The 20949-nt window shown below is 54.1% G+C and overlaps 1 protein-coding gene and 1 long non-coding RNA gene across 35 annotated transcripts in view; both read left to right on the top strand.

Annotated features, from left to right (window-relative positions):
* Positions 1-612: 612 nt before the first annotated feature.
* Positions 613-20949, top strand: part of ARHGAP27 (Rho GTPase activating protein 27) — a 39404-nt gene continuing 19067 nt past the window's right edge. For 6 of the 34 annotated variants that reach the window (XR_013406968.1, XR_013406971.1, XM_015119914.3 and 3 more), the window contains exons 1-4: positions 645-938; positions 1315-1448; positions 1902-2033; positions 3373-4047. Coding sequence is in view for 18 of the 34 variants with exons in the window: in XM_015119914.3 (XP_014975400.3) it covers positions 3391-4047 (657 nt within the window). In the remaining 16 variants the exon portion in view is untranslated. Of the gene's footprint in view, positions 1125-1314; positions 1449-1901; positions 2034-3372; positions 4048-4379; positions 4449-7933; positions 8282-20949 lie in introns of those variants that run through there. The other 28 variants (XM_077972161.1, XM_077972157.1, XM_077972155.1 and 25 more) reach the window with 14 other exon arrangements.
* On the top strand, positions 16799-20368 carry LOC144335798 (uncharacterized). The gene is made up of 3 exons (XR_013406978.1): positions 16799-16854; positions 17349-18909; positions 19765-20368. It is a non-coding gene; the product is annotated as an uncharacterized LOC144335798 (long non-coding RNA).

The following is a 20949-nucleotide window of genomic DNA, read 5'->3' as shown; positions in this document are numbered from 1 at the left end:
GGAGGGTCCCAAGGTGCCACCAAGCCTCAGACACACTGAGATTCTCAGAGGAAGTGGGGACTCACGGGTGGACAATGCCTAGCAGGGGCAAAGATACAGAGGTAAGGGAGTTCCAGAATGAGCCTGGCCAGATTCAGCTTCCCACCCAACCCTGGACCCCCAGGAGGTGGTGTCAAGAGGGGCCATGGCCTGGGGTGCGGGCCCCTCTTCCTCCCAGAACACTGGCCTGAATCAGCCAGCTCCTGGCACACACAGCCAGGTCCACAGGCACAACTGTTCCTTGGGGCCCCTGAGGGTGGGGGATCTGCTGGGGCTGTGGCTTGTAACGTCTGGAGTAAGTGCAGGCTCAGATCAGGGCGAGGCTGCTTGTCCAGAGAGGCAGAAAATTCCCAAACAGAAAACCCCCAAGGCGAGGACCCTGGGGCTGGACTCCTGGAGGTGGTTCTGAGCTTACCCTGTGGACGGATTGGAGGGTGGCCCCCCTAACCCACAAGGATCAAGAGGGGGTGGGGGATGGTGGGAGGGCAATCTGGCCAGGAGAAGCTACGGGGGAGGCTCCCGCCCTCCCCAGTCCCACCGTCTCAGCCCCGCGGCCTCTTCCTCCCTGGAGACAGCCAGGTGTGGCCCAGGATCCCGGGAAGTGCAGGGGAGGGGATGGCGTCTTTGCTCGTCAGGCGCTGGCCCGGCCCAGAGGGGACAGGAAGCCAGGACACCGGGGATTGTCTCTCGCAACCACAGCCCAGCCCCAGTCCGGGAGGAAGTTCTGCCGGGCGCTCTCCGCCGGTGCCTCCCTGGTTATATTGTTGAACAGGAAACCCGGCAGCGCGGGAGTCGCACGGTCGAGGAGGGAGCGCGGGACGCCGAGCCCACGCGCGCCTGCCGGGGCAAGTGGAGGCGAGGCCGGCGAGCGGACGCCCCGAGGTGCCCGGGCAAGCAGGGTCAGGAGTGGGGCGCCGAGCGGGATTTGGGGTGGGAGGTGGGGTGGGGGTAGGGAAAGGGGCAGGGTGGGGGAGGGAAGGGTGCGGCAGGTGGCGGGTCCGCACCCGGTAGCTCCGCGCGCCTGCTCCCCTTGTCTCCGTGCTGGGGCGGGAGCTGCGCGGGCCGCATCCCACGGGGAGGAGAAGGTAGGCGAAGGGCTGCCCTCCATCTGGGGGCGGGAGGAGAGCAGGCCCAGGCTCCCAGCGCCGACCCAGGCGTTGACGCCGCTGTAGCTTGGGCAGTGGATGCAGGGGACCTCCTGGCTCCTGGTGCGCTCTCGCGCTCCAGGGATCCTCCCTGCTCCCCCAATCCCTCCCCTTCTCTGTGTTTCCCCAGGGTCGGGGAAGGAACCGAGGCCGGGTCCCCTTCTTATCCAGCCCGAGACACGGAGCTCCAGTGGGCGTCCCTGTGCTGGGAATCCCGCTCGGAGTTTTTCCAGGCCTGGCCGGGATGCCTCGGGAAAGGCCCTGGTGAGGGAGGAGGTGGGCCCGGAGCGGGCGGGTCTGCAATCCTGTTGGAAGGGCTCGCAGTGGGTGATTCAGGGTGCAAATGACCTCCCCGGGAACGGGAACGCCCGCACGAGACAACCAGCCCCAGCCCGGCATTCCCAGAGCCGCGCACGGGAGGGACGCAGGGACTCCGAGACAGCAATCGGGGGGGGGGGGGTGGAGGGGGGCAGGGGGAGGGCGGAGCAGGGGCGGTCCCACTCTCCTTGGGCTCCACTCACGACCCGCCAGTGCCCCTTCAGACGCAGCCGTCGCGGCTCCGGGTCCCGGCCTTCTGCTCTGGGCCTCGTCCCAATGCCCCCCGAGGTCCCCAGCAGAGGCATTCAGGCTCCTCCTCGCCCCGCCCAGACACGGCTGCTTTGGGTATCGGTGACAGCACTCCTTAGCGTCCCTGTCCCTCTTTGCTCCATTTGCCAGCTCCGGTTCCGCGCAGCCTCTCCGGCCTCGCCCCTGGAAACCCCGCCCAGGGCGATGGTAGGGGCCTAACCTGCTGCCACCGCCGGCTCCGCCCACCCAGCCCATGGGCTCCCTGAGGCCCGCCCAGCCGACGTGAGTGCGCTGCGGGGTCCAGGGGGAAGGGGCGCTGGGGGAGTGTCCTCCTTGGGGTTTGTTGGCTCAGCTCTGGGCAGCTCGATGACCCCGCCTCCAGGGCCCAATTAGCTTAGTGACTCAGTTTACTCCCTTTCCTCGTCGAGGAACGCTTGACAAAGTGTCGAAGGAGCCCTGCAGAGGCCCCGGTTGGACCCTGCTCCTTCGGCCCCTCTGCCTCGGCAAGCGGCGGTCTCCTGGCCCCGGGTCCTGGCCAGCTTAGGGGGCAGGAGGAAGTGTGGTCAGTGTGGGAGTTTGGAGGGGCCATGCACTTCCGGAGAAGACCACCGACTCATGGCTTTGCTGGAGGGGCGCAGGCAGATTTAGTTAGGCTCTCCCCCATCCCTGACACCCGGGAGCCGGGGCGGGAGCGGGGCATGTGCCCACCACTCCAGAGAGCTTTGGGGGGCCCCGCTCTGGGACTCCGCACTGATAGTCACTGTCGCAGAGTGCATTCTCCAGGAGCCACTCTCGTGGGGACACTGTAGAGGTCACAGGGCAGGTGGGCAGGCCGCAGGGGCAGGGCCTTTCTCAGGAGGCGGCGTGAGAGCCAGAGAGCAGGGGGCGGCGCGGGCCGGGCTGGGCGGGCCGGGCTCGGGCTCACGTCTGCGGTGATGCAGCTGGGGAAGGAAAGAGAAACCGAGAGAACCGGTTCCCCCGCATTGGCAGCAGAGGCCTCTACATCAAGGCCCTTGGACTAAGCGGGGCAGGGACAGCCCCCAGGTAGAGCTGTTCGCTGGGCCCCCTGCAGAGCCCGCATCCCAACTCTGACCAGGGGGTCGGGGCGCAAGCTCCTGGAGGGAGGCAGTGCTACCAGACCCTCTGTGGATTCTCTGAGGGCGAGAGGCGTCCAGGTGGGACAGGGCCGGGTAGCGGCAGGAAATGGGGTGTTCTTCCTACTTAACTGACGGGAAAAATAAGGCTCAGTCAACTATTAAGCAAGCGTGGTGTCAACCTTAGAGCAGGCAATCACCCCTTGTTTTAAAGCCAAGGCTTCCCTCGTAGTCGATTTGGACCAAGACTACTCACAATCTCCCCACCGCAGGACTGAAGCAAGGGCCAAATCTTATAATCAACCCCACGGAACGAAGGGGTTGTCCTAATTCCAGCACTGAGTGTAAGAATGGAAGCCTTAGATGTGATTTTATGCAAGTTGCCATTTTAGAGATGGGAAAACTGAGGCCCGAAGGCGAACGGCGAGTGCAGGATCGGGACTCGAACCTAAGTCTGTCCCCGAGTGCGGGGCTATCCCGGGCTAGGTGGTCTTGACCTCCGCGGCCCTCCTTCTTGTTGCCTGCAGGAAAACGCCGCGGCCGCGATGGCGGCGGACGTGGAGGGGGACGTGTACGTGCTGGTGGAGCACCCCTTCGAGTACACCGGCAAGGACGGGCGCCGCGTGGCCATCCGGCCCAATGAGCGCTACCGGCTGCTGCGGCGCAGCACCGAGCACTGGTGGCACGTGCGGCGTGAGCCTGGTGGCCGCCCCTTCTACCTGCCCGCGCAGTACGTGCGCGAGCTGCCCGCGCTGGGCAACCCTGCCGCCGCCCCGCCGCCAGGTCCCCACCCAGGCCCCGCGGCCCCGGAGCCGCTGGCCTATGACTACCGGTTTGTGAGCGCAGCAGCGGCCGCGGGCCCCGACGGCGCCCCCGCGGAGCCCCGAGGCGGAGCCAGCTCCTTGTGCGGCCCTGCGCAACGCGGCGCCGCGACCCAGCGCAGCAGCCTGGCGCCCGGCCTGCCCGCCTGCCTGTACCTGCGGCCCGCGGCGCCTGTGCGGCCAGCGCAGTCCCTGGACGACCTGGCGCGCGCCGCCGTCTCGCCTCCCTGCGGCCTCCTAGGAAGCAGCGGCAGCTTCAAGGCCTGCAGCGTGGCGGGCTCCTGGGTATGCCCGCGGCCCCTGGCGCGCAGCGACTCAGAGAACGTCTACGAGGTCATCCAGGACGTGCACGGCCCGCCGCGGGAGGAGAGCGCGGAGCAGGTACCACCCCGGGAGCGGGGACGGGGGGACTCGGAGGCAGGGAGGCGCGCTGGCGACCGCGTCCGCACGGAGCCGGGGCGCGAGGAGACCCGCTCCGCTCAGCGTCGGGCACGACGCCCACCTCTGTCTGAAGACTGCGGATGAGCGCCCTCTCCCCAACCGCGAAACGAGCGGTGCAGGCCCCCAGTCCCTCATCAGCAATTCCCAAAGTTCCCTGAAAGTCCAGAGGTTTTTCGTAATCCGATTGGTGGCAAAATTGCGCTTGAACTGATGTGAGGCTGCTGATGGTCTTTATTTATCGCACTTGTGTAAATATTCATGTTTCGCTGCAGAAAAGGAAATGAGCTCGATGGTCTGCTGCTGCCCCAAGCCCTGCTGGGAGGTTATATAACCTATAGCAGGTGTGTGCCCCATATTATCTTTCCAAGTCCCAGCTGTTGCGTATTCCGAAGCGCATCTGGGCACAGAACGGGGGGTTGCTGGCCTGCCCCTGCTCAACCGCCTTGCCAGTCTCCCAGGATCCTGGGGTCAGATGAGAGGGTGGATGTGAAAGTCAGGCGTCTGCTTCCCTTTCAGGGTGCTTCCAGCATTTCAGTTCCTTTTTTAAAAGAACTCTTGATGCGTTTGTTTCAGAAAGACGTCCGGTTAAGTGAGGTTGTTTTTCCCCCCTCTTCAGAGTCCAGTTGTGTTAATCCGGGAAATCGAAAATAGAGCACTTCTTACATCCTCAGAACACTCTGGGCGACCCTGACATTTTGAACTTTAGGAACTTTTCAGGGAGGGGCAGCTCGAGGGGAAAAAAGGATGCTCAGAACCGTTCTGCCATCTGCCATCGGCCGTGTGATGATCTAGAGGCAGTTCCCTTCCTCTCTCAGGGTCTCGGTTTGTTCTTCAGCCCAAAGGGAGGGGGTGGACAGATGACCTCTGAACCTTGGGAGCCCCTGATTTCTTTCACTGTACCTGATGTCATTACCATGAACATTGATGCCCACCGTGTGCCAGGACTGAGTCTGGGATGCCCAGACGAAGGAGACACCCCTCCGTAGGCCCGCTGCTGGGTCTTCCCTCTGCCCCTCTGGTTACAATGCAGAGCTCAGGTTTTGAGACTAGGGAAAGGGGAACTGGACTCTGCTGGGTCACCTGCCAGCTGCTGACAGCCACTTACACGCGAGGACGCTCCCCCAGGCTCAGCGTCCTCTGGTGTAAGCACAATACTTAAGGATTAGGGTTGTGAGCCTTAAACGAGGTAAGGCTTCGAAGCGCTTGGCAGCAGCAGGCAGTCCACCCAGACTGGGTCGTCCTCGTTTGGCTTCCCTGGGTCTCCGCCGCCTTCCCTCGGGCTTCTGCAGCGGCAGCCCGCCGCCTTGTGGCCAGAGTGGAGAACGGCATCCGGCGGGCGGGGCTGGGCACCGCGGCGGGTTCCTGTCTCGCGCCCCTGCCAGCCGGCCAGGCAGCTTCTCTGGGATGGGTGGTTGGATCCCAGCGCTCTTCCCTCGCAGCACCCCTCCGTTTCCTGCGCAGGCTCCCGGTGGCGCACTTCCGGGCCTCTCCACATTCTCTGTCCTGGTGACGGTGGGAGGGTGCCTGCCCATCTGAACGGAGTCCCTGGAGGTGGGGGAATGGCCTTGCTCTTTGAACCTCGCATCTGGCCCAGGGTCTGGCTCAGACAGAGTGCACAGAGAGTGTGTGTTGAGGAGGTCAGAGGTGTGGCAGCCCTTTACCTATGAGCCAGGGCTCTATAGGTCCGCCCAAGGGCCAACACCCAAGGCCCCAGGACAAAAGAGGAAGGAGACTGCCCAGGTCCTGACATCTCCTGAGAAGACGGATCACCCCGGCTGCCAGAGCGCCTGCCTGGTGGCCCCTCTGCCCATCCTTCCTCCAGCTCCCAGCAGGTTCCCAGTTGCAGTGGCATCTGGGGGGAGGGGCACCGGTGATGGGGGTAGGGGACTTACCCAGGGGGGAGCTAGGACATTGGCCAGAGACAGGCAGCTCCCTGGCCCCGCTTGTGGCCCTAATTCACTGTGTGACCTCCACAAGTCACCTTGCATCTCTGGTCCTGTTTCCTTCCCTGTGCGATGGGTGCAATAAAACCACATTCCCTGCACGGAGCTTTATTCAAGAGGCAGCTGTGGGTCTCCCTGGTGCTCCACCCCCATCAAAGTCCAGGGTAGGGAGTTGCTCCTGCCCTGCAAGGGAACCCCACCCCTGCTCTTAGTTGTCCCAGGTGGCATTTACTCACCATGACCCTCCAGGCCCATTCACTTGTTCATTAGGCATGAACTAGCTAAATACCTGCCAAGCCCTGGTAAGCCTTTGGATCTAGAGAGGACTGAGGCACAGCCACGGTCCTAGGGGACTCACCCACTTGGATAGGAGGCCAGCAAGAGAAGACATGGGGCCGGGGCTCAGAGTGGAGCATGGGGTTGGGAGTGGGTACCCACCCCGGCAGGGCCTCATGGGCGCTTGCCAAGAATGTGCACATTATCCTGCAGCCGCTGTGAGGCTTTTAGCAGAGACAGGAGTGGGACTGAGAAAAAAATCCCTGTGGCCAGGGCTTCAAGCACGGCCGACGCTCTTGGTGGTCTCGTGGGCATGTGGTGGTAACAGAGGTTTGGGAGGTGGATGGGCAGGGCCTGGGGGCCGAGGGAGGTGGGAGGGAAATCGGGTTGAGTTTTAGATTCCCGGCTGGCACTCGTGGGCAGACAGTGGTGCTGCTTACTGAGGGGGGGATGACTTGGGGAGGAGCAGGGTGGAGAAAAGATGGGGCCGCCTGGATTTAGGTGCCAGACAAAGGGAAGAGAAGCGTGAGAGTGCTGGCTCAGAGGCCAAGAAGTGTCCAGAAGAAGGACGCACAGGAAGGTCACGTGAGAGAAAGGCCATATGACACTTATCCGAAGTGGCCACTAGAAGCTCAGCTGGTCGGGGGGTGCTGAAGGCAGAGAGCAGTGGTCAAGAGAGAAGTGAGTGTGCAATTTGAGCGTGTGGACAACGGGCAGGAGGAGAGACACAGTGTGGCCAGAGGGGGTGTAGGTCATGGATGGAAACGTGGTCCCCACGTTCAGGTGGGTGGGCAGGAGATGGGGAGCCTGAAGATGGGGAGGAGGTCGTTGCTGAGAAGGGATCTCAGAAGAAAGTGGGTGCAGAACAGAGGGGGCAGGATGTGGGGATGGCATGCCATGGGGGCACTGGGGAGTGTATGGGGACACCCGTCTGTCAGGCAGCAGCTCAGGGCTTAGGGCAGGCTACCGGGCAGGGCCAGAGACCCCCAGAACAGAGGAGTTCCTGCCGTGGATGGTGTTTTACAGCCTTGCCACTCCCCATGCACTCTAGTCGCACATATTGAGCACTTGGGGTGGGCTGGTCACTATTCTGGACACTGGGGACAAAGTGTGGCAAGACGCAGTCCCAAAGGGGCTAAGAATCCTGTGGGCTCTTGCTCAAAGGCTTATACCCAGTGTTAAGCTCCCAGCAGCTTGGAAGGCAGGCACGGACACCTCCATTTGCCCTGAGTACAGAGGTTCAGGGAGGTTTAGTGACAGGATGAAGCTCACACAGCCAGGAAGTGGCTGTGTCCACAGGACAGTTCCAGGCCCCCTGACCCAAAGCCCCACCCTGGCCACCAGGTTCAGTTTCAGCCTGGTGGCCTTTAGGATTGGCCACCATGTTCCCCTCGGCAAGAACAGTACAAGCCGAAGGCAGGCATGTGCTCCTTCTTCTGAGCATCCTGTGTGCCCAGCCCTGCTGTGGAAGAGTTGATGTCCCAGGAGAGGGGCATCTCCTGTTCTCTTGCTGCCCAGGAGAGGGCAGAAGCAAACCCTTCTGAGAGGGGAGAGAGAGAGACAGGGGAGGTAAGCAGGGATGACTCCTCCCCTCCCCCAAAGAGGCCACTCAGGGAGCCCTGGGAAGCCAGGCCAAAGCCAGTGCAATAAAGGGGACTCTGAAACTCTTCCCATGGCTGTGATCCTGACTCTGGGACTCTTCCCGTGGTTGTGGTCCTGACTCTGGGATTTCAGGGTGTGGTCACCATCCCCGCCCAGGGTGGGAAGGCCCAGGCAGGTGGAGCTGGCCTGGAGCCCGCCCCTGTTGCTGGAGCATTGGCCGCTGGGAGGGAAGTTCCAGCCAGGCCGCTGCACCTTCTTATACAAGCAGCCCTGGAGGCGCCGCACCTGAGCTGGCAGCCGGGACTGGAAGGAGCCTGGGGCCTTCATTCCTCCTCCTCTGCTGGGAACTGTGAGTGAGCCCTCGCCCCTGGGGGACTAGAGGGTGGCCACAGCAGTTTCCCCACTCTCCCCTCCCTTTCCCGAATCCTAAAACCCACCTGCGGGCCCCTCCTGTCTGGATCCAGGCCCTGCACCCACTTCCTAGGACAAACTCCGAGGGCAGCCAGAGCCACTGTGATTGAGAGAAAGGAACTGGCCTTGGGACAGACCCACCTGTCCCCCTTCAGGGCCAGCTAGGTGGCCTTTGGCAAGGGGGGTGGGTAACAGCAGGAGGCTGAGGCCAAGTTGAGGGGACTCCAGCTAGCCCCTTGATCGCACTCCCTCCTCCAGCAACCCCCACCCCCACCCCCCAGCTGGGGCAGCCGCCCTGGGGTGGCTCTGCCGGTTTCCTTACACCTGACCCAGTTCCCTCCCAGCGGCTCACCTGCAGCCCTGGGCTGTCCCAGGGGCCCTCTGCCTAGGACCTGACGTAGGAGACAGCAGCTTCTTGGGTTCCCCTCCCACCCTCACCCCACATTGCTGTCCCCCCAGAGATCTCCCTGCCCACCACCCTCACCCCCCGGCTCCCCTGCAGGCCCCCTAATTTCTTGGGGTCTCACTGGAGCCTGTGCCTGGTTCTTGCCTCTTAGTCCCTGGCTCTCTTCAGCCCCCAGGGGCCTGAGATGGGCCCCAGGACAAGCCCACCTGCCCCTCACTTCCTTCCCAAGACTCAGCAGTTGGCCTCACTCTAGACCTATCTTTTGTAATGTTTATTTCAATGGTTTTGGGGAGCAGGTGGTGTTTGGTTACATGGATAAGTTCTTTAGTGGCGATTTCTGAGATTTTGGTGCACCCATCACCCGAGTGATGTGCACTGTACCCAATGTGTAGTCTTTTATCCCTCACACCCCTCCCACCCTTTCCCTCACTCCCAAGTCCCCAAAGTCCATTATATCGTTCTTAGGCCTTTGCGTCCTCACAGCTTAGCTCCATAGACCTATTTTCTCTGCCCCTCTTAGAGCTGACTGTGTCCAGTACAGGGAGGGGTGGGCATCGTACTGAATGCCAGCCTGGATGGGTGGTCAGTGCCAGGCCCTGGGGAATGGGAAGGTCCATGATCATGACCAGGGGGCAGCTGCTAACCAGGAATGTGGCCAGGGCTCCATGCCTGAATGATGGGGAGATTCGGAGCTGGATCTTTGCCGGGGAGTGAGAGGTCAGTGGCTGTTGGCTCATATTGAAGGGGAAACAGGGCTGCCAGGACTAGGGCTCTGGGGCACAGGGGCACAGGTGCTCTTGCTAAAATTTGGGAAGCTGTGTTTCCAGATTGCAGAAGGATTCTGGTGTTGAGGGAACTTCCAGAGCTGTTGCCTGGGCCTGCAGGATCTTTCTGTCTAGCCCAGGCTCCTGCGGGTGCCCACCCTGCCTCCTCGCCTTCTCCTGGCTGGGGGTCCCCTGTGAGGCATGAAGGGAGGGGGGCAGGGGCCCCTGTCCAGGCCTCCATGTCTGTCCAGGGACTGAGCCAGAGAGAGGAAGCAGAGGTAGCAGAAGAGCCTGCCTGCAGAATCCTCCCAGCCTCCCGCTTCCTTTCTCCTCTTTGGCCCAGTTAAATGTGTAAATTACTATTCCCTCCCTATAAAAATCGCTTAACTCCATTACAAATATTTGAATAATAGGAGGAAATCTCAATCGAATGACTGTTAGCATGTTGGTTTCTTCCCATTTATTCTGCCTTCTTATGAGTATGTCAGGCAGCTCCTGTAGAGACATCAGAGTAATGACGATTGTGCCTTCTGCTTTTTCATTTACCGTATTCACCTAGTCAGTGAATGTCAGCTGCTATACTGGTGACTAGGGAGCAATGAAAAATAAAGGATGGTTCCTGCCCTCAGGTAGCTTACTGTCCAGGAGAAATTGAATAGCAGATCCAGTTATGATATGGTATGGCATGGCAGTTATGGTATGGCAGATATGATATGATATGACTTGTCTGCAAAGAGTTGTTAGGGGCATGTTGGAGGAGCCGCCTTCCCAGAATCTTGTTGGCAAGAGAGAAATCCAGGAGTGCTTCCTGGAGGAGGAAGGTGTTGGCAGAGATGAATTCAAAAGGTTTCTACAGTTCCCTCTCATGAAACCCTCTGGACCTGGTGCCTTTTTCAGTGGCAGATTTTTTTTCTCATCAGTGGTAATTAGTTTATTTAAGTTTCTACTCACCTTCTGGTTAATTTTGGCCATTTTATATTTTACTAGGAAAGCATTCATTTTCTCCAGATGTGTAAACTCTCCACTTTTAAACTTTATTATGAATTTCTTTGTGACCAAGTAAATGATTTTTCTAAGTTTTTCATAGACATGTAAGAAAAATGCATATTTTCTTTTTTGATTTTAATTTTAATTTATTTTTTTGAGATGTAGTCTTACTCTGCCGCCCAGGCTGGAGTGCAGTGGCGTGGTCTCAGCTCACCGTAACCTCCACCTCCTGGGTTCAAACGATTCTCTTGCCTCAGCCTATGAGTGGCTGGGATTATCGGTATGTGCCACCATGCCTGGCTAATTTTTGTATTTTTAGTAGAGAGGGGATTTTGCCATGTTGGCCAGGTTGGTCTGGAACTCCTGACCTCAAGTGATCCACCCGCCTCAGCCTCCCAAAGTGCTGGGATTACAGGTGTGCACCACCACACCTGGCCGGAAGAATGCATATTTTCTATTTAAGGGATATAAGGTACTATCTGCATTAAATCAAGTTTATTGATTATATTATTCAAACTTTCATTTCCTTCGTATCCTTTGCTTGGGGGCAGGGGTCTTTTACTCTAATTCTGATAGATATGTGTTTTGTTAAACCTTCCTCTCAAATTTTCTCTATAAAGCTCTTCTGGTGCTTTTCCTAGTTTTTGCTTTTTATATTTAACTACAGTGCTGTCGGGAGCATGCAGATTTAAAGTGTTCTGTCGGTACAAATTGTGCTTTTCTATCATTACGCAGTGTCCCTCTTTATCCTATTATAGTGCTTAGCCTTAAATTTCGCCCTTCTATTGTTAATATGACCACTTCTTATTTTACTTTATCCTTTTTTTGCACTTGCTTAGCATTATTTTATTTTCTACCATTATCATTTTTTGAAACTACTAATTCCTTGCATATGTCACATCACTGTTTTGTTTTGTTTGAGACAGGGTCTGCCTCTGTTGCCCAGGCTGGAGTGCAGTGGTGTGATCATGGCTCCCTGCAGCGTCAACCTCCCTAGCTGAAGCAATTCTCCCGCCTCAGCACCCTGAGAACCTGGGACCACAGGCCGGCATGCCACCATGCCCAGCTAATTTTTTTTGTTTGTTTGGTATTTTTTGTAGAGATGGAGTTTCTTCATATTGCCCATCACCACTGTATTTTTGTTATTTTCATGGTTTTTTTGTTTGTATGTTTTTTGAGATGGAGTCTTCCTCTGTCACTCAGCCTGGCGTGCAGTGGTACGATCTCAGCTCACTGCAGCCTCCACCTCCTAGGTTCAAGTGATTCTCCTGCCTCCACCTCCTGATTAACTGGGATTACAGGCACACGCCACCACATCCAACTAATTTTTGTATTTTTAGTAGAGACAGGGTTTCACCACATTGGTCAGGCTGGTCTCAAACTCCTGACGTCAGGTGATCCACCTGCCTCACCCTCCCAAAGTACTGGGATTACAGGTGTGAGCCACTGCGCCCAGCCTATCGCTGCATTTTTAAACCCAAGCTGACTCTTTGTCTTTTAGTGGGAGAATTCAATCTGTTCACATTTCGTTTAACAATTGATCTACTGTACTTGATTTGATTACCTTTGGCTTGTTTTACATTTATTGGTTTACCTTGCCGTTTTTTCCCTCTGATCTGGTTATCCATTTCCTTTTTCTTCCTGTTACACTTTGCATTTCATTACTGGCAGCTGTCTCTTCTCTGGGGTTCCTAATCAAACACATATTCTTTAGCACATGCCTCAATAGGGATTCTTTTCTCAGCACCCTCATCTGGAAGTTACAGAACCTGTCACTCTGTAGACTCCGGTCTTTTTTCAGCTTAGGAACATCTATTTGTTGCTTGATTTGATTCTTGTTTCTTTATTTTTTATTTTTTTGAGACAGGGTCTTACTCTGCCGCTCAGGCTGGAGTGCTGTGGCACCATCACGGCTCACTGCAGCCTCGACCTCCTGGGTTCAAGTGATCCTTCCACCTCAGCCTTCTGAGAAGCTGGGAATACAGGCGCCCGCCACCACGCCCAGCTAATTTTGTTTGTAGTTTTTGGAGAGACAAGGTTTCGCCACGTTGCCCGGGCTGGTCTTAAATTTCTGGACTCAAGCAGTCTGCCTGCCTCCGCCTCCCAAAGTTCTGGGATTACAGGCGTGAGCCACCGTGCCCATCCTGTTGCTTGATTATTGTTTCTTTCACCACCTTTTCTTTCCTTTGCATATGAGCACTCCTGACTGGGTTCCCCCGTTTATCTTTGGCCTCTTTATTTCATTCTTGGTGTACTTTTTGCTTTGAGGTTTGATATTTCTTCTTGACCTTCCAGGCTGCAAATTTGAATCTCAAGAGTGAATTTCTTCTCCTTCAACTAGTACAATGACATATTTTAAATTCTAAAAATCAGTCTTTTTTTTTTTTTTTTTTAGACGGAGTCTTGCTTTGTGGCCCAAGCTGAGCTGCAGTGGTGTGATCTCTGCTCACTGCAAGCTCTGCCTCCGGGGTTCATGCCATTCTCCTGCCTCAGCCTCCGGAGTAGCTGGGACTACAGGCGCCTGCCACCTCACCCGGCTAGTTTTTTGTATTTTTAGTAGAGATGGGGTTTCACCGTGTTAGCCAGGGTGGTCTCGATCTCCTGACCTCGTGATCCGCCCGCCTCAGCTTCCCAAAGTGCTGGGATTACAGGTGTGAGCCACCGCGCCCAGCCAAAATCAGTCCTTTTTTTTTTTTTTTTTTTTTGAGACTGAGTCTGGCTCTGTCGCCCAGGCTGGAGTGCAGTGGCCGGATCTCAGCTCACTGCAAGCTCCGCCTCCCGGGTTTACGCCATTCTCCTGCCTCAGCCTCCCGAGTAGCTGGGACTACAGGCGCCCGCCACCTCGCCCGGCTAGTTTTTTGTATTTTTTAGTAGAGACGGGGTTTCACCGTGTTAGCCAGGATGGTCTCGATCTCCTGACCTTGTGATCCGCCCGTCTCGGCCTCCCAAAGTGCTGGGATTACAGGCTTGAGCCACCGCGCCCGGCCAAAATCAGTCCTTTTTAAAAACTCTGCTTGATTCGAGTCTCCTTAAGAGTTTGCATTCAAGTTGTAATTGCGTTCTCCAGCCCCTCTATTTTGCCGATAGCCTTGAATTTGTTTTACTAGGTAGTATATTTACAGGTATTTTTTAAGTCAAAACAATATTTTAAAGTCTATAGTAAAAATCTCACGTGTACCCTGTTTCCCTGCTCTGTTCTCCCTCAACTCAAAAGTCACCCCTTTCATTCATTGTTTCTTAATTCTTCCAAACTTTCTGAGTACAAACGAGTATAACTGTGACTCTGATTACTTAATTTTCTCTCTCTTAAGCAACACTGTCCTGTGTGTAAAACAAGGTAAAACACACACACACACACACACACAACAAAACAAAACAAAAAAACAACCTTGTTTACTTTTTGTTTTATTTATTTCTTTGACAATGTATCTTGGAGATTGTACCTAGAGAGGTTGTGTCTCCTTCCCTACAACTACAAATAATCCATTTTACCAGTCTCCTGTTTACAGGCACGTGGAATGTTTCCTATATTTTGCTGTTACAGCAATGCCATAATGAATACCCTTTTACATATGTACAGGTAGAAGTAGGGAAAAGTTCCAGAAGTGGGATTTTGGGGTCAAAAGGTAAATAATAGATATTTGATGGGTATGTCCCATGAGGCGTATACCAATTTGCCCTCACCAACACAAATTAGAGTGTCTAGTCCCCAAAGCCTTGCCAACTGACTGTTGTCAAACTTTTATTTTCTGCCAACCTGACCATAAAATGTATTATCTTAAGGTACTTTAAATTTGCATTTCTCTTTCCAGTAAGATTATCTTTTCATATATTTAAGGGCTCTTTGTTCCCCGCCCCCCCCCCTTTTTTTTTTCTGTGAATGGTCTATTTATATCCTTTGCCTGTTTCTGTATTGGGTTGCTGGTTTTTTTCTTATTGAGTTATGGTACCTTTTTCTATACTAGGGAAAATAGCCCTTTGTCTGTTATTACCAGTCATAATTCCCTCCCCCACCCTGATTGTCTTTTGACTCTGTTAATAGCATTATTTTGCCATGCAAGTTTTCTTAAAGTATACTTACATAGTCTGATGTATCACTCGTTTATTTTATGGCTTTTATATTTTGAGTCTTTGTTACAAAGTCTTTTTCATATATATACATACAGCATATTTAAGTCTTTTATATATATACACACAGAGCATAGTTTATATTATATATATTTATATATACATACAGCATATTGAAGTCTTTTATATATAGACATAAAATATATAGGCTTATATATATGTATATACATACAGCATATTAGATTTTGTTTTCTTCTTTGATTATATTTATGGCTTCATTTTTAAAAATTTAAATCTTTAATCCTTTGAGGGTTATTGTGGATGGACAGAGTGAGATGTGGACCCTCCCTTATTTATATACGTGTTTATTTATTTGTTTATCTCTGGATGGGCAGTCAGTTGTCCTGTGGCCTTTCACTGACAAGTTTGTCAGTGAAACTTGACTGTGATCCCCATGACCTGTGATGGCATCTTTAGTGCGTCCTGGGTCCCGGTTGTGCTGGGGTCTGGTGGCAGCGGCCGGTTTAGTGCGCCCTGGGTCCCGCTTGTGCTGGGGTCTGGTGGCGGCAGCTGGTTTAGTGGTTCTGTCTGTTCCCCCTGCTGAGCTGTCACAGAGTGAGTTTATATGTCTTTGCTCCCCAGAGCTGGGGTCGAGCTGCAGGAGTACCCCACTTGGTTGGGGGGGGCCCTAGAGTGGAGAAGGGATGGTGGTCTCTGCCAGTGGGCCTTGGGCATGGGACATCTGTGATGTCAAAACACCAGCAGGAATTCTCCCTATCTCCTTGGTGCCCTGGCCTTACGGGTAGAGACTACCTGACCCACCTGTTTGGACCCCTGAGCTCCTGGGCACAAGGATACAAGAACCACCCTGCCTTCTGCCCGCGGTCCCATGAGGGGCCAGCCTGCCCCAGCGTTCCCCTGGGAGCCTCCACCTCAGACACAGCCTTTCACCTGTGCCAGCCAGGTCCCACCCACCCACTGCCCCAGCCTCTGCTTGACTTAGACAGTAGCAGGTCGCAGTTGGGAGCAGAGGGGAACAGGGCATGTTGAAGTGGTGTTATTCCCAGAATGCCTGCTCCAGAGCTGTGTCTAAAAGTGAGAGGAACTACTTTGTAACACATCGGGAGCAGGGGAAGCTGAAGGGCCAGTCTGTTTCCAGGTGAGAAATAATGAACCATTTTTTTTCTTTTCTTTTTTGAGACAGGGTCTCGCTCTGTCACCCAGGCTGGAGTGCAGTGGTGCGATCACGGCTCCCTGCAGCCTCAACCTCCTGGGCTCAAGCGGTCCTCCCACTTCGTCCTCCCAAATAGCCGAGACCACACGCTTATATGGTAGCGACAGTAAGGATGGAGAATAGTAAAAAAGTTTGAGGGAATTTTTTTTTTTTACTTTTTATTATGAAAATGTCCAAATAGGCTGGGCCTGGTGGCTCATGCCTATAATCCTAGCACTTTGGGAGGCTGAAGCAGGAGGATTGCTTGAACTCAGCAGTTCAAGACCAGCCTGAAAAACACAGTGAGACCTTGCCTCGATATTAAAAATAAGTAAATACATTTTAAATTTAAAACTAAATAAAAGAAAATGTCCAACATGAAGAAAAGTAAAAATAATTTTTTTTTTTTTTTTGAGACAGAATCTTGCTCTGTCACTCAGGCTAGAGGACTGTGGCACAATCTCAGCTCACTGCAATCTCTACCTTCCAGGTTCAAGCGATTCTCATGTCTCAGCCTCCCGAGTAGCTGGAATTACAGGCACGTGCCACCACGCCTGGCTAATTTTTGTATTTTTAGTAGAGACGGGGTTTCAGCATGTTGGCCAGGCTGGTCTCGAACTCCTGATCTCAAGTAATCCACCTACCTCTGCCTCCCAAGGTGCTGGGATTACAGGTGTGAGCCACCATGCCTGGACAAAAAGAATTTTTGTTGTTGTTTTTGTTTGTTTGTTTTTTGAGACCAAGTCTTGCTCTGTTGCCCAGCCTGGAGTGCAATGGCACAATCTCGTCTTATTGCAACCTCTGCCTCCCAGGTTCAAGTGATACTTCTGCCTCAGCCTCCCAAGTAGCTGGGATTACATGCATATGCCACCATGCCCCACTAATTTTTCTATTTTTAGTAGAGGAGGGGTTTTGCCATGTTGGCCAGGCTGGTCTCGAATGTCTGATATCAGGTGATCCGTCTGCCTCAGCCTCCCAAAGTGCTGGGATTATAGGCAGAAGACACCACGCCCAGCCAAAAATATTTTTTTTTTTTTTTTTTTGAGACAGAGTTTTACTTTTGTTGCCCAGGCTACAGTGCAATGGCTTGATCTCGGCTCACTGCAACCTCTACCTCCTGGGTTCAAGCGATTCCCCAGTCTCCTGAGTAGCTGGGATTACAAGTGTGGGCCACCATGCCCGGCTAATTTTTTTGTATTTTTAGTAGAGACGAGGTTTATCTGTGTTGGTCAGGCTAGTCTCAAACTCCCGACCTCAGGTGATCCACCCACCTCGGCCTCCCAGAGTGCTGGGATTACAGGCGTGAGCCACCTCACCCGGCCAATAATATTTTTAAAAAATGAATACGGGCTGGGCTCAGTGGCTCACGCCTGTAATCCCAGCACTTTGGGAGGCCAAGGCAGGCGGATCACAAGGTCGGGAGTTTGAGACCAGCCTGGCCAAGATTGTGAAACCCTGTCTCTACTAAAAATACAAAAAATTAGCTGGGCATGGTGGTGGGTGCCTGTAGTCCCGGCTACTCAGGAGGCAGAGGCAGAGAATTGCTTGAACCTGGGAGGCAGAGGTTGCAGTGAGCCGAGATTGCGCCACTGCACTCTAGCCTGGGCGACAAAGCTAGACTCTGTCTCAAAAAATAAAAAATAAAAAAAAGAACACAGTTACCTATTGCCTAGATTTAACAATAGCAAGGAGCCAGCATCTTGCTGGCTGCTGTACTAGAAGAAAAAAAAAAGAGAGAAAAGAGAAAAAACAATATTTGCCATGTTTATTTTTATTTATTTATTGCTGATGAATTATAAATTCTAGATATATTTCACCCTTGAAAACTTCAGCATGCATCTCTGAAAAGTGATGTCTTTCTCCATAAACACCCTATCATTAATATATCTGACAAAATTAACAATAATTCCTTAGTGCCATCTATGACCTAAGCCATCATCAGATTTCTGCCTTATCCTAAAACATTTCTCTCACAGCTGGTTGGTTTGGTTCAGGATCCTGTCCAAGGCCATGCCTTGCATCTGGCTGTCTCTTCAATCTCCCTTGAAGAGCCCCGCCCTTTCCTTCTGCCTGGACACTGACTCATTGCCCTGCCTGCAAGGTGTCTGCTTCCTTGCAGCAGTGTTTCCATCTTCCTCTAACCCTGGTGTTACCTGAGAACTGGTAGGCAGGTCTGCAAGGCTTAGGCTGGTCGGATCAATGGGGCTCAGCGTCAGATGAGGCAAAGCCAGCAGGAGGCAAGGATGATTCTACCTTGAGTGACAGAGGTAGATGTCACTCAGATGCTGAGATGGGGGAAGGAGGAGGGAGAGGACAAATTTGATTTGGGGCACACAGCTTTTGACATGTACAAAGGACATCCAGATGGCAGTGGGATATGTGAGCCTGGAGACTTTGCTGCAAGTTGTTCCTCTACAGCCGGTGGGGCTGGGCTCTCCCAAGGCAGTGGAGTGAGAAGCCAGGTGAGACACCAAGCATGAGGCCATGGCAGAGGAGGTGGAGCTTGGGGCCCAATTGCTGAGCAGTAGCAGAGAAAAAGAAGGAAAACCAGGAGGCCTGGCCTGAGGAAGCCCAAGAAGGAGAGGATTTTAAAGAGCAAACACTGGAGAGAAGTCAGGCCAGAGAAGGACCAGGTCTGTCATCAAGGAAGTGGTGGAAGGCCAGCAGTGGGCTGGCTGGCTTAGTGAGGGGACAGAGAAGTTGGCTCAAAAAGGAGGAAGGAAAAAGGAATTAGTTGTTAAAAGGGGATGCAGAGCTGGGTCCAGGGAACAAACTTTTTTTTTTTTTTTTTTGAGATGAACTCTCTCTCTGTCACCCAGGCTGGAGAGCAATGGTGTGATCTCTACTCACTGCAACCTCTGGGGTTCAAGTGGTTTTCCTGCTTCAGCCTCCGAAGCAGCTGGGACTACAGGCGCCCGCCACCACACCTGGCTATTTTGTGTGTGTGAGTGTGTGTGTATTTTTAGTAGAGATGGGGTTTCACCACGTTGGCCAGGCTGGTCTTGAACTCCTGACCTCAAGCGATCCACCTGCCTCAGCCTCCCAAAGTGCTGGGATTACAGGAGTGAGCCGCTGTGCCCAGCCAACATTTTCTTTTTAAGATGGAGAGACCAACTGGATGCAGTGGCTCATGCCTGTAATCCCAGTACTTTGGGAGGCTGAGGTGGGAGGATTTCTTGAGCCCAAGGATCTCAAGGATTTCTTGAGATCAAGACCAGCCTAGGCAACATAGTGAGACCGTCTCTAAAAAAAAAAGCTGGGCATGGTGGTGTGGGCCGGTACTGCCAGCTACTTGGGAGGCTGAAGCAGAAGGATTGCTTGAGTCCAAGAAGTCAAAGCTGCAGTGAACCGTGATCGTACCACTGCCCTCCAGCCTGGGCGACAGAGGAAGACGCTGTCTTAAAAAAAAAAAAAAAAAGAGTGAGGCCTTGAGTTTGTTGAAATGAGAAAGAGACAAAGGTAGTCAGAAGGGAAGGGTTGGAGATTTGAGGTGAGGCCACTTCCGAGCAAGTGGGAGGCTATGGAGTCCTTCAGGCCTGGGCTGGGGAGGTTGGCTTGGATGGCAGGGCCCTGTGCCTTCCACTGGGGGAGGGGGAAGGAATGGGGGGTACAAACACAGATACGTTTGAGGGGGTGGGCAGAAGGTGACCACTCTTTGGTCTCATTTTCCCACCTCCCTAGCCTGGCTCATCCCTACAGGCTTCGCTGGCTGGGAGGTTCCCTCATGGACCATTTATTTATTTTCTTTTTTTGAGATGGAGTCTCGCTCTGTCACCCAGGCTGGAGTGCAGTGGTGTGATCTTGGTTCACTGCAACCTCTGCCTCCCAGGTTCAAGCAATTCTCCTGCCTCAGCCTCTGAGTAGCTGGAATTACAGGCGCATGCCACCACGCCCAGCTAATTTTTGTATTTTTAGTAGAGACGGGGTTTCACTATGTTGGCCAGGCTGGTCTGAAACTTCTCACCTCAAGTGATCCTCCTGCCTCAGCCTTCCAAAGTGCTGGGATTACAGGCCTGAGCCACCACGCCCAGCCCCTCATGGACCATTTCTGATCCCTCCTGGCCCCAGCAGCCCTGCTGGGTCTCTGCCAGCCTTACTTAGAGCACAGGCAGTGTGAGCCCTGAGGAGGCCCCACCCCAGCTCCCACCCTGCCTTGGAGGAGCAGGCCAGGCAGGCAGCCCCATGAGGTCACCCAGAGACTGGGGACAGAGTCCACAGCTGAGGGCACCCAACTGAAACCCGAAGCCAGAAAAGCGGAAGTGCAGGCCTGCTTTCCCCCAATCCCCATGGGTGTGGAAACCCAAGGCCCGCGTGGCTCTTTCACAGAAGCAGCCCTGTGACGGGGTAGGGTTGACAGCTCTGTTCTACACATGAAGAAACTGAGGCCCAGAAATTCAAGCGGCTGCTCGGCGGGCAGCTGAAGTAGAGTTCTAGACAAGAGCCCAAGTCTCTGGACTCCAGCTCCACTCTTTTTCCGTTTGAATCAATGGAAGCTTCTGCCCCAAGCCCAAGAAAAGGGTCTCACCTGAAACTGTTAGGTTTGGAATCTCCCCCTACATCCATGCAATAAGATTACATTAAGCCAGCTGGGCTGCTCATGTCTGTAATCCCAGCACTTTGGGAGACCAAGGCGGCGGATCACTTGAGGTCAGGAGTTTGAGACCAGCCTGGCCAACATGATGAAACCCCGTCTCTACTAAAAGTACAAAAAGTAGTTGGGCATGGTGACAGGCACCTGTAATTCCAGCTACTCAGGAAGCTGAGGCAGGAGAATCACTTGAGCCTGGGAGGCAGAGATTGCAGTGAGCTGAGATCGAGCCACTGCACTCCAGCCGTGGTAACAGAGTAAGACTCCATATTGGAAAAAAAGGAAAAAAAAAAAAAAAGATTATACTGAGCCGTGGTGCCTCACCTGGGAGGCACAGTCAAATCACCCAAGGAGGCTTCAAATTAAACACTTTCCCCAGGTCCCAGTCCAAACCACTTCCATCAGAATCTCAGAGGGCTGGGCTAGGCACGGCTCCCCAAAGCCTACTGAGGCCTGAGGCCCAGGACTCTGTGGGGTCACCCCCAGCTCCCCCGATCCTGCCCCTGGACATGTAGCTCTGGGTCAGGACGGGATGGTTAAGGGGAGACCCAGTTTCTGTCCTGGAGAACATGTGTCCGGGGGAG

Source organism: Macaca mulatta, chromosome 16 (genome assembly GCF_049350105.2).
Source record: "Macaca mulatta isolate MMU2019108-1 chromosome 16, T2T-MMU8v2.0, whole genome shotgun sequence".
Classification (NCBI taxonomy): domain Eukaryota; kingdom Metazoa; phylum Chordata; class Mammalia; order Primates; family Cercopithecidae; genus Macaca; species Macaca mulatta.
The sequence above is the reverse complement of the archived record's forward strand: the minus strand, read 5'-3'. Positions and strand labels throughout refer to the sequence as shown.